General features: G+C 50.0%; 1 protein-coding gene across 2 annotated transcripts in view; it reads right to left on the bottom strand.

Moving 5' to 3' along the window:
- Nucleotides 1-6,201: 6,201 nt before the first annotated feature.
- Nucleotides 6,202-12,959, bottom strand: part of PPP1R36 (protein phosphatase 1 regulatory subunit 36) — a 67,462-nt gene continuing 60,704 nt past the window's right edge. For both annotated transcript variants that reach the window (XM_060261811.1, XM_060261810.1), the window contains 4 exons: nucleotides 10,222-10,264; nucleotides 9,401-9,597; nucleotides 7,191-7,385; nucleotides 6,202-6,500 (listed from right to left, as the gene is read on the bottom strand). In XM_060261811.1, coding sequence (XP_060117794.1) covers nucleotides 6,260-6,500; nucleotides 7,191-7,385; nucleotides 9,401-9,597; nucleotides 10,222-10,264 — 676 coding nt within the window. In that variant the 3' untranslated portion in view covers nucleotides 6,202-6,259. The remainder of the gene's footprint in view (nucleotides 6,501-7,190; nucleotides 7,386-9,400; nucleotides 9,598-10,221; nucleotides 10,265-12,959) is intronic.

The raw sequence follows: 12,959 nt of genomic DNA, 5'->3' as shown, positions 1-12,959 counted from the left end.
AGCTGCTGTCAGAGCTCTCTCAGCCCCACCCACCTCACAGGGTGTCTGTTGTTGGGGGAGAGGATAGAGGAGATGGTAAGCTGCTCTGAGTCTCTGTTCTTGAAAGGGCAGCTGCTGTCAGAGCTCTCTCAGCCCCACCCACCTCACAGGGTGTCTGTTGTTGGGGGAGAGGATAGAGGAGATGGTAAGCTGCTCTGAGTCTCTGTCCTTGAAAGGGCAGCTGCTATGAGAGCCCTCTCAGCCCCACCCACCTCACAGGGTGTCTGTTGTGGGGGAGGAAGGTAAAGGAGATTGTAAGCCACTCTGAGTCTCTGTTCTTGAAAGGGCAGCTGCTATGAGAGCCCTCTCAGCCCCACCCACCTCACAGGGTGTCTGTTGTGGGGGGAGAAGATAGAGGAGATTGTAAGCTGCTCTGAGTCTCTGATTCAGGGAGAAGGGCAGGGTATAAATCTGCAGTTCTTCTTCTCCTTAATCCAGCCCTGGCTATGGTTGACCCAAGGCCATTCCAGCAGCTGCCAGTGGAGGAGTACGGAATCGAACTCAGTTCTCCCAGAGAAGAGTCCGCTCACTTAACCACTACACCAAACGGCTCTCAAGACTCAGACCACGGTGGCTGATGCTCTTGTGAAAAAACATAACCCACAGAAAAATCCCCGCCCTTTCCATTTGCTCTCAGCCGGATCAGCCACACTTGAGTGCAAAAATGACAAGTGAAAGCCCGCAAGGCAGGAGTAGGGTGGGGTGGGAAGGGAAGGGAGAGCCGGGCTCTCTTCTGTTCTCTTTGTTTAACGATTCCCGTCTGCACCATGTCATTATCGAGAGCGGATATTCCACTCCTGGGCAAAAGAGCCGGGCGAGGGGCTTGCAATGAGATGCGGCAGAGCGCTTGCCTCCTGACTCACTTTCTCCTGCTGGCACGATGAGTCACGCTCATGTGGAAGCAAGTTGGCGGCGGGTTACATGTTTCTGCACGCAGGGGCCGGAGAGCGAGAACAGCCTTCCCCCCAGAGTAGGCTTGCCAAGTCCAATTCAAGAAATATCTGGGGACTTTGGGGGTGGAGCCAGGAGACTTTGGGGTGGAGCCAAGAGACTCTGGGGGTGGAGCCAGGAGCCAGGTTGCGACAAGCATATCTGAACTCCAAAGGGAGTTCTGGCCCTCACATTTAAAAGGGACCGCGCCCCTTTTAAATGCCTTCCCTCCATTGGAAATAAGGATGGGGCACCTTCTTTGGGGGCTCATAGAATTGGACCCTCTGGTCCAATCCTTTTGAAACTTGGAGGGTATTTCGGGGAGAGGTACCAAATGCTATGCTGAAAATTTGGTGCCTCTACCTGGAAACACAGCTCCCCCCCACAGAGCCCCAGCTGCACCCAAATGGGAATCGGTTTTCACAGGGAATAATGGAGTGCCCAGCAGACATCCCCCCCCCCCGCTTTTTGTTGACCCTGAAGCGGGGGGAGGGCCTCCAAACCGGGGGATCCCCTGCCCCCACCTGGGGATTGGCAACCCTACCCCAGAGACAGTCCGAGGAGACCATGCTGTGTCGTTGAACAAAGCTTTTGGGCTGTCGGGGAAGCTTGATAGCCAGCCAACGACGTCCTCGTTGGAACTAATCCTCCTTGACAAGGGATCTTCAGGCGCTTCTCCACCACAGGGCTGTTTGCAGGGCCAGGAGGAAAAGGCTTCCAACGCACAGGGACTGGCCTTGCGTGCAGGTGAGCCGAAGAAGAGTAGTTTTTTAAACCCCGCCCTTCGTTTCCTGAAGGAGTCTCAGAGCGGCTCACAATCGCCTTCCCTTCCTCTCCCTGCAGCAGATCGGCCCCCCCCCCAGGTCGGTGGGGCGGAGAGAACGGTAACCGGCCCAAGGTCACGCAGCTGGCTGCTTGCGGAGGAGTGGGGGATCGAACCCAGTTCTCCACATTAGAGCCCACCACTCTTAACCGCTACAACAGGGGTGGCCAAACTGCCTCGTGCGGCTCCTTCACACATATCATGTGGCTCTCGGAGCCCCCAACACCCTGTTGGCTGGCTTGGTGAAAGCATTTCTCTTTTTAAATCACTTCTCCAAGTCAAGCCAGCCAGCAGTTTGCGGAATACATTTAAAGTTCCTTACTTTCCTCACAGAGCCAGTTTGTTGTAGTGGTTAAGTGTACAGACTCTTATCTGGGGGAACCAGGCTTGATTCCCCCACTCCTCCACTTGCAGCTGCTGGAATGGCCTTGGGTCAGCCGTAGCTCTGGCAGAGGTTGTCCTTGAAAGGGCAGCTGCTGTGAGAGCCCTCTCCAGCCCCACCCACCTCACAGGGTGTCTGTTGTGGGGGAGGAAGGTAAAGGAGATTGTAATCCCCTCTGAGTCTCTGATTCAGAGAGAAGGGTGGGATATAAATCTGCAATTCTTCTTTCCACCTCTCCCTTCCCCATCTATTTTCCTTCCTTTCCTCCCTTCCTTCCTTCTCTTCCCTCCCTCCTCCCTTTCCTCCCTCCCTTCCTTCTCTTCCCTCCCTCCTCCCTTTCCTCCCTCTCTCCCTTCCTTCCCTCCCTCCCTTCCTGGCTCTCAAGCATCTAGCATTTATTCTATGTGGCTCTTCTGTTAAGGAAGTTCGGCCACCCCTGCATTACACCAAACTGGCTCTCTGAGGAAAACTGTCAGACATGGCAAGAGAGGCTGCAAAAATCTTGTTAGGCTCATGAATCGATTTATTTAATCTCGCCCGTATCTGAAGAAGTGAGCCGTGACTCAGGAAAGCTCCTCCCCTTGCCACAAATTCCGTAAATCTTTCAGGCGCTCCTGGACTCTTGCTCATTTCTGCTGCTGCAACCAACCAGAAGGAGAGAAAGATAGAGACTTCTTTCTCTCCTTCCGACTGCAACCTGAACGTGAACTGCATCTATGTCACGAGCTGGGGCTGAGTCAGGCAAAGTCCAGGGGCAGTCCAAGGTCGGCAACTCGTGAGCAAGGAGGGTCCAAGGCGCCAAAACAGAATCGTAATCCAGGTATCACAGGTCAGAGGTTCAGAAGCCGAAGTCAGGGGGTCCAGAGGTCCAAGCCAAAGTCAGGAATCCAAAAGCCAAAGTCAAGAGCCGGAGTGGATGCTAGGATGTCAGGTATGTGACTAGTTGCTTCCACAAAGCCTCCTCCCAAAGCCCACAGCTATATAGCCCTCTGCTGCCTGTTGCTCATTTGGGCTAATTGCTGTCTCAGAGCAGCAGCCAGGATCCTGCCGAAACTTAAGCATCCTCACACTTAGAAGGGCCAGAATCCTTTCACCACTCAGGGCTCAGGGAGCGTCTTGCTTGTGAGCGTGCCGCCCTCCTCCGATCCCTGAGGTCCTGCCGGAGGCGGTCACGCACACGAGCCACCCGAGAGGGCGAGGCAGGGGGGCTTGGATCTTCTTCAGCAGGAGGCAGGGGCACTGGTGCAGGTGGCAGGGGCACAGTTCCTTCTGCAGGCTCTGCAGGCTCGGTTTCTTCTGCAGGGTCCCCAGCACCCATGACAATCTACTTGAATAAACGGGACGTCTGCCTTCGTTGCCATATACTTCTTGGGGGACTTGTTGACTGCGCGCAGTCTCGCGCTTCTGCGGCTGGGCAAAACGCTGCTATATTAACCAGATACCCCAATACGTGGATGGCAGCAGGGGTCGTTTCGTAGAAAAATAGGTGGTGGAGCTCATTAGCATAACTCATTAGCATATGCATATGCCCCCTCACCAGTGGAAAGCGACCCGATGCAAGAAACGAGAGCCCCTGGCGAGCGAGGCCTGCTTGAGCTGGCTAGAGATCCAGCCAGCCCAAGCAGGCCTCACTCACCTGCTCCATGGCCACCCCCCCTCCATGGTCAAAAGGCCAGCAAGCCACCCGCTGCCCAAAAGTGGAGAAAGGATGGCATGGGCTTCTCCAGGGGTTAATGAGGGCTGCTGGGGGTGCGGCAAAGCCCCTGGTGGCTGGCTGGCTGCCTGCTCTCCTAATCCAGGGATGATTATGCAGCTGCACCTACTATTCAATGGAGATGGGAAGGAAGAGGTGGAACCCTCAGAAAGGTTTAGGAGCTGTGCTCCTGTGAGCTCCTGTTGAATTCAAGGCCTGGGTGGCAGGAAGTGTTATCAGAAGAACATAAGAGAAGCCATGTTGGATCAGGCCAGTGGCCCATCCAGTCCAAAACTCTGTGTCACACAGTGGCCAAAACAACCCAAGTGCCATCAGGAGATCCATCAGTGAGGCCAGGACACTAGAAGCCCCCCCAAGCACCAAGAATAAAGAGCATCACTGCCCCGGACAGAGAGTTCCAACAATACGCTGTGGCTAATAGCCACTGATGGAAGGATGCACACGCAGGTGGGTGAGGTACGTGGAAGGCAGGAGAGAAGGTGTGAACGGGGCTCCTGGTTGTGGTCAGAGGAGAAAAGGTGGGCTCTGACCACACTCTGTCCAGAGCCCCACAAAACCTGAAACCAACCCCACTTTGGTGTGTGTGTGTATATACAAGTGTGTTCCCAGACCTCATTTTGGGCAGGAGCTCACAGCAATTCTATGGGCATGTAAGAAAGGGCTGCGAGAACTAAGCAATAATACAACCCCTCCTGCCCTCCTTCTCATGATAAGAACAAAAAAGAAGCCATGTTGGATCAGGCCAATGGCCCATCCTGTCCAACACTCTGTGTGACACATAAGAACCTAAGAGAAGCCATGTTGGATCAGGCCAATGGCCCATCCTGTCCAACACTCTGTGTGACACATAAGAACATAAGAGAAGCCATGTTGGATCAGGCCAACGGCCCATCCAGTCCAACACTCTGTGTCACTCATAAGAACATAAGAGAAGCCATGTTGGATCAGGCCAATGGCCCATCCAGTCCAACACTCTGTGTCACACATAAGAACATAAGAGAAGCCATGTTGGATCAGGCCAATGGCCCATCCAGTCCAACACTCTGTGTCACACAGGGGCCAAAAAAACACCCCCCAGGTGCCATCAGAAGGCAAGTTCACAGCAAGCGATCAGCCCAAGTTCCCAGAATCAGCATTGCCGTCATGTGGCCATCCAGCCTGCGCTTAAAAACTTCCAGAGGAGGAGGTTTTTTGTTGATGCTGTTGGATTCGCTCAGACATCTCTCATTCTCGAACCACAGGGGTACAATAAAATCCCCTATTCTGAAAGGCTATGCTTGTGCCCTCTAAGTGAGGCAGAATCTGTAGAGCATATGTTTTTCAGTTGCCCATATTATAGGGAGGCTTGTTTTAGAATTATTGCTCCATTAGTAGATAGGACACCTGACTATATTAATACAAACAAAGCAAAACTTAACTGGTTCCTATCTGATAGGAATTCAGAAGAAGAAGATATTGGATTTATATCCTGCCCTCCACTCTGAAGAGTCTCAGAGCGGCTCACAATCTCCTTTACCTTCCCCTCCCCCACAACAGACACCCTGTGAGGTAGATGAAGAGATTGGATTTATATCCCACCCTCCACTCCGAAGAGTCTCAGAGCGGCTTACAATCTCCTTTACCTTCCTCCCCCACAACAGACACCCTGTGAGGTAGATGAAGAGATTGGATTTATATCCTGCCCTCCACTCTGAAGAGTCTCAGAGCGGCTCACAATTTCCTTTACCTTCCCCCCCCCCACAACAGACACCCTGTAAGATGGGTGGGGCTGAGAGAGATCTCACAGCAGCTGCCCTTTCAAGGACAACCTCTGCCAGAGCTATGGCTGACCCAAGGCCATTCCAGCAGCTGCAATTGGATGAGTGGGGAATCAAACCCAGTTCTCCCAGATAAGAGAGCTATGGCTGACCCAAGGCCATTCCAGCAGCTGCAAGTGGAGGTGTGGGGAATCAAACCCAGTTCTCCCAGATAAGAGAGCTATGGCTGACCCAAGGCCATTCCAGCAGGTGCAGGTGGAGGAGCGGGGAATCAAACCCAGTTCTCCCAGATAAGAGTCTGCACACTTAACCACTACACCAAACTGGCTCTCAGAGATTGCGCATTCAGTTGCTGGGTTTTGTGCATTCATTCTTAGACTGCGGGAATTGGAATTTAAAAGTTCCTAATTTTTGATCTCTATTTCAGTATACTATGTCTGTTTTTATTTTTTCCATATTATCTTTATACTGCATTCTGGTCGTGAGGCTGTAATAAACTATGATGATGATGATGAACCACAGGGGGATGAAAACCCAGACACTGACAAGTGGCGGCTTCCCAAAAAAAGGTTTAATACGTGAAAAAAAAACTTAGCCCTAACTCTAGCTGCACTCTACTGGGGGTTCTCAGCGTAGTCTGCTTCCGTCGTCGCCCTCGAAGTGGTCATGCAGGAATAGCTGGTGCTGCCAAGATTGGCTCTGGGGGAGACGAGCAGCTCCCGGGCAATGACCGAGGAGGAGCTGGTCTTCAGGTTATCGTGATCCTCCTCCTCCTCCTCCTCTTCCTCCTCCGTGCGGATGGGCAGGAGCGTGTGGGGGCTGAACTTGTTGCGGGGAGCTCCGATGATGCCGATCCTGTTGGAGAAAGGGCAGCTGCTGTGAGAGTTCTCTCAGCCCCACCCACCTCACAGGGTGTCTGTTGTGGGGGGAGGGGAAGGTAAAGGAGATTGTGACCACTCTGAGACTCGGAGATTCAGTGTATAGGGCTGGATATCAATCCAATATCTACTTTTTCTTCTTCCTGGGAGCCTTCCCTTTTTGGTGACATCAGGGGTCACATTTACTCACGTCATGTAGTGTCATACGTCACCTGACCTCTGTCATGGGTCAGCTGATACCATTGCCTGGGGACAATTTGGTAATATAAGGCCATGTGGTCTGCCAGTTCAGTGTGTCTTGTCTCACCCTACCATAGACTTGCACCCCAAACTCTGTTTGGGACACTTTCCACATTCATGTCTTCTGCTTCACGAATCCATGGACCTTTGCAAATCCAGATAGGTAGTATTACCCGCTTCTACAAACCCTAAAACCCCCTATCAATCATCTCTATTTTTCATAGCTCTTGATTGTCTGTGTTGTATTGCTTAGGTGTATGACTGTATCTTTTTATATATTTCTTAGTAAACATTACAAATATATTTACTCTGGAATCTTCCTTTCTGAAACCCAACCTCTGTAAATTGGTAAAAGATCCCTCCTAAGCAATACCAGGGTCATCCTCTTGCTAATTCCCCCAGCAATTTTGCTTACACTACTCCTTACTTGGACTCCGTCACGATAGAAGACAAGGACGGCAGGTCTTCAGCATGCACAGTCCGGGGAGTTCTGCTGGGATGCAGGTAATGGTCTTGGAAAAGATACTGAGCACTGTCTTTCGCCATTGGCAGCAACGTGCTCAGCACCGGCGACCGCTGGTCCAAGACGCTCCTGATGGCTGGCTGCCTGGCACTTGGGCTCCTTCAAGGGAGTAAGGGAGGGGTGTTAAAGGCACAGGCAGGCAGACCAAATGTTCTAAGAGTAGCAGGGACTGACCTGGATGTTTTCACCAATGCACTCAATCAGGGCCGGCCCGCCCACTAGGCAAATTAGGCAAAAAGCCTTCAATAATAATAATAATAATAAATTTTATTTATACCCCGCCCTCCCCGCCGAGGCAGGCTCAGGGCGGCTTACAGGACATGGCAAGAGCCATATTAAGACAATAAAACAAGGTTATACAGTTCAATACAGTTAACAATTAAGTATTTAAATAATCTAAAAACAGTCTAAAAATATAATCTAATAGTGCTACTATCTCAGTTATATTAATGATGGCGTGATGTTTATTCCAAGCTCCATCTTAGAAGGCTAGCCGGAAGAGGGCGGTTTTGCAGGCCCTACGGAATTGGCCAAGATCCCGCAGGGCCCGCACCTCTTCCGGCAGCTGGTTCCACCATTATAGAGAAGGCCTGTTCTCTAGTTGTTTTTAGTTTGGCCACTTTTGGCCCAGGTACTTCCAGAAGGTTTTGTGAACTGGATTGTAGTGCTCTCTGGGGAACATATGGAGAGAGGCGGTCCCTAAGGTAGGCAGGTCCTCGGCCATATAGAGCTTTAAAGATAATAACCAGCACCTCGATGGCAATAGAAAACAGAGAGTGAGTATAAATGGGCAATTTTCTCAGTGGAGGGTAGTAAGCAGTGGTGTGTCGCAGGGCTCAGTACTGGGTCTAATGCTTTTTAACTTGTTCATTAATGATTTGGAGTTGAGAGTAAGCAGTGAAGTGGCTAAGTTTGCGGATGACACTAAATTGTTCAGGGTGGTGAGAACCAGGGAGGATTGTGAGGCACTCCAAAGGGATTTGTCGAGGCTGGGTGAGTGGGTGTCAACGTGGCAAATGAGGTTCAAAGTGGCCAAGTACAAGGTAATGCACATTGGGGCCAAAAATCATAACTATAAATACAAGTTGATGGGGTGTGAACTGGAGGTGACTGATCAAGAGAGAGATCTTGGGGTTGTGCTAAATAACTCACTGAAAATGTCAAGACAGTATGCGACTGCAATAAAAAAAAGGCCAACGCTATGCTGGGAATTATTAGGTAGGAAGGGAACTGAAATTAAAATCAGTCAGTATCATAATGCCCCTGTATAAATTAATGGTGCGGCCTCATTTGGAGTACTGTGTACAATTCTGGATACCACACCTCAAAAAAGATATTATAGCATTGGAAAAAGTGCAGAAAAGGGCAACTAGAATGATTAAACGGTTGGGGCTCTTTAGCTCAACTGAGGGGTGACATGATAGAGGTTTACAAGATTATGCATGGGATAGAGAAGGTAGAGAATGAAGTCCTTTTCTCCCTTTATCACAATACGAGAACTCATGGGCACTCAATGAAATCGCTGAGCAGTCGGGTAAGAACTGATAAAAAAAAGTACTTCTTCCCCCAAAGGATGATAAACACATGGAATTCACTGCCAGAGGAGGTGGTAGCAGCTATAAACATAGACAGCTTCATTAGGGGATTGGATAAACATATGGACCAGAGGTCCATCAGTGGCTGTTAGCCACAGCGTATTGTTGGAACTCTCTGTCTGGGGCAAGCGATGCTCTGTAGTCTTGGTGCTTGGGTGAAGCAACAGTGTAAGGGCTTCTACTGTCCTGGCTGGCCCCACTGGTGGGCCTCCTGATGGCACCTGGGTTTTTTGGCCACCGTGTGACACAGAGGGTTGGACCAGATGGGCCATTGGCTTGATCCAACATGGCTTCTGTTATGTTCTTTGTAGCAGGAGCTCCTTTGCGTATTAGGCCACACACCCCTGATGTAGCCAATCCTCCAGGAGCTTACAGGGCTCTTCTTACAGGGCCTGCTGTAAGCTCTTTGAGGATTGGCTACATCAGGGGGTGTGGCCTAATATGCAAATCAGTTCCTGCTACAAAAAAAAGGCCCTGTCGGGAAGCAGAGGAGAAGGCCGAGGGAGAACAAAGCCATACCTGCGGTGGGAGAAAGGGGTCTTCTTCAGCTCCTGGGTCACATCCGTTTTCATCATCTGTTTGGCCCTGGTCCTCTCTCTCAGCGCAGGGTTGAATATGTTTGTCCGTAGGAGGCGCCCAACTTCCTTCTGGATCTCCTTGAGGTTCCTCTGCTTGAAGGCCACATACGCCACGTAGGAGCTGAAGTTGTACAAGCCCTGCAGTGCAAGCAAAGGAACAGGAGCATTTTTGTGTCGCAGGAGCTCCTTTGCATATTAGGCCACACACCCTTGAAGTAGCCAATCCTCCAAGAGCTTATAATAGGCGCTGAACTAAGAGGTGTGTACCCAGGAGTGGAATTCTAGCAGGAGCTCCTATGCATATTAGGCCACACCCCCAGATGTAGCTAATCCTCCTGGAGCTTACAGTAGGCCCTGTAAGAAGAGCCCTGTAAGGAATTCTAGCAGGACCTCCTTTGCATATTAGGCCACGCCCCCCTGATGTAGCCAATCCTCCTGGAGCTTACAGTAGGCCCTGTACTGAGAGCCCTGTAAGGAATTCTAGCAGGACCTCCTTTGCATATTAGGCCACACACCCCTGATATAGCCAATCCTCCTGGAGCTTCCAGTAGGCCCTGTAAGCTCCCAGAGGAGTGGCTACATCAGGGGATGTGTGGCCTAATATGCAAAGGAGTTCCTGCTACCAAAAAAAAAAGCCCTGCAAAGACAGGGCAGGATTCATTTGACGAGGCCATCCCGCATTCGTCACGGGGAGGAAAGGAGCCCCCGGTGGATCGGGATACGTGCTGGAGGCAGACCTGCTCTTCCCAGTATCTTCCTTACCTCAAAGAAGTCCCTGTCCTTCTTCGACGCTGATGTTTTCCTTCTACAATGGAAAAGGGAGAGACAGAGCTGAAAAACGATCTGTATTATACAAGCCAGCACTCAACACTCTGTCACCTGGTTGGGTGACCAGCCAACCAGGAATCGGCGATGAGGTTGGAGCTATGACTAGCTGTGCAGTGGCTTTTGAAATATGAAGTAATTCTGATGTACTGGAACTTAACCTTTGGTCTTGCCAATTATGAAGTAAAAAAATATCAGGTTCCAGTGCTAAGGTTGTATGGGTAATTTTTCCTCATTTGTCTATTTACCTGTTGCCAAAATGCATAAATATATCTGCATCGCCACCAACAATGGATAAAATCTGCTTTTTCACCACATAGTCATAGCCTCAGGCTAGGTAAACACACCGGGTAGGTAAACACGCACCCACATTAGAAGCCTGGTATCAAGGGCTGTGGGAAATGTTCATATTATGCAAAATTGCTTATAACTCATACGATATATCATATGACCAATATGAAAGACATGTAGTGTCTGTTTGAACATATGAAGCTGCCTTATACTGAATCAGACCCTTGGTCCATCAAAGTCAGTATTGTCTACTCAGACTGGCAGTGGCTCTCCAGGGTCTCAAGCTGAGGTTTTTCATGCCTATTTGCCTGGACTCTTTTTAGCTGGAGATGCCAGGGACTGAACCTGGGACCTTCTGCTTACCAAGCAGATGCTCTACCACTGAGCCACTGTCCCTCCTCTGTTTGGTACTAGGGGTGTGCAAAAAAAAATAATTCAGAATTAATCGGATTCGGAAATATATGGGGCCAAAATATTCGGAATACCGTATATTTCTGAATACCGGTATTCGAAATAGCCATATATATGGAAGATATACGGCTATTCCCGAATATACCTTATGGGCCATTGAAATCAATGGCAAAATAGGGTATATTGGAAGCCGCCTGGAGGGGAGGGGGTTTGAGGGAGAGCCCCCAAATTTGCAGGGGACCTGCAGGGGACCTGCAAGGAACTCTCCCCTATGAACCCCCAAAGTCCCAAAAAGATTGAAGAAGAAGATATTGGATTTATATCCCGCCCTCCACTCCAAAGAGTCTCAGAGCAGCTCACAATCTCCTTTACCTTCCTCCCCCACAACAAACACCCTGTGAGATGGGTGGGGCTGGAGAGGACTCTCACAGCAGCTGCCCTTTCAAGGACAACCTCTGCCAGAGCTATGGCTGACCCAAGGCCATTTCAGCAGGTGCAAGTGGAGGAGTGGGGAATCAAACCCGGTTCTCCCAGATAAGAGTCCGCTCACTTAACCACTACACAAAACTGGCTCTCGGGCCAGGGGTTCCCATTCCAGGGGCACCCAAAGAGGGTACCCCTATCCCACCATTATACCCTATGGGCCATTGAACTCAATGGTAACATAGGGCATAATCAGAGGCTACTGGGGGCAGGGGGTTTGAGGGAGAGCCCCCAAAACTGCATGGAACCCTCAGACTCCAAAAATAGCTCTATAAAAACATGAAAGTGACCCACCCCACACACCAACCCCCTCACACCAACCAGAGGTAATTAAAAAAAACCAAAACATGACAGAAAGAAACTTAACTTTTAACCCCTCCCCATCCCAAAAACCAGAACCAGGAAAAGGGACAACAGGACAGGATGCAAAACCAACAGCAACAGATCCAAACAAATCCGAGAAAAGGCCAACAAACTCAACTATTAAAAAACTGAACTCAGCTTAAGCTGAGTCGTCTGAAGCTGAATCCAATGAAGACAGAGGTCCTTTGCCTGAGTCGTGATGGTCTGGGAAGGGAAATCCCTCTACCAGTTTTTGATGGGGCACCACTGATATTGGTGCCCAAAGTCAGAAGCTTGGGGGTGTTGCTGGAGCCCACATTGGCAATGGAGGCCCAGATAGCAGCCACTGCAAAATCCGCCTTCTTCCACCTTAGGCTGGTACGACCGTTGGTCCCCTTCCTTGAGCGCAGCGACCTAGCAACTGTGATCCAAGCAATGGTCACCTCAAGACTAGACTACTGTAATGCCCTCTACATGGGGCTGCCCTTGTCTCGTATCCGGAAACTGCAGTTGGTACAAAATGCAGCAGCCAGGCTGTTACTGGTTCTCTCTATACGGGAGCACATACAGCCAAGGCTACGGGAACTGCACTGGCTGCCAATAGTATGCTGGATTCGCTACAAGGTGCTGGTTATCACCTTTAAAGCCCTATATGGCCGAGGACCTGTCTACCTTAGGGACAGTCTTTCCCCACATGTTCCCCAGAGGGTACTTAGATCTGGATCACAGAACTTATTGTCAATCCCTGGGTCGAGGGAGGCGAGACTGAAGGCTACCAGAGAAAAAGCCTTCTCAATAGCGGCCCCCCTCTGGTGGAACCAACTTCCAGAAGAAGTAAGGGCCTTGCGGGGCCTTGCTCAGTTCCACAAGGCCAAAGCTCTATTTCGACTTGCCTTTAGTTGAATTACAGTATGATGGGCAACATTGCTGAATTTAATGGAATCAACACTAGCACCAAAATTGTTTTAAATCATTTTTAAATTGTTTTAAAATGATTTAATTGGTACTGATTATTGTTAAAATTGTAATTGTTGCTTACTGTTTTATTGTTTTAGTTGACTGTTGTTAGCCACCCTGAGCCTGCTTCGGCGGGAAGGGTGGGATATAAATTTGAGAAATAAATAAATAAACTTTTTAACAAAAAAAAA

Source organism: Heteronotia binoei, chromosome 21, assembly GCF_032191835.1.
Source record: "Heteronotia binoei isolate CCM8104 ecotype False Entrance Well chromosome 21, APGP_CSIRO_Hbin_v1, whole genome shotgun sequence".
In the NCBI taxonomy this organism is placed as follows: Eukaryota; Metazoa; Chordata; class Lepidosauria; order Squamata; family Gekkonidae; genus Heteronotia; species Heteronotia binoei.
This window is presented reverse-complemented; position numbering and strand designations above follow the sequence as displayed.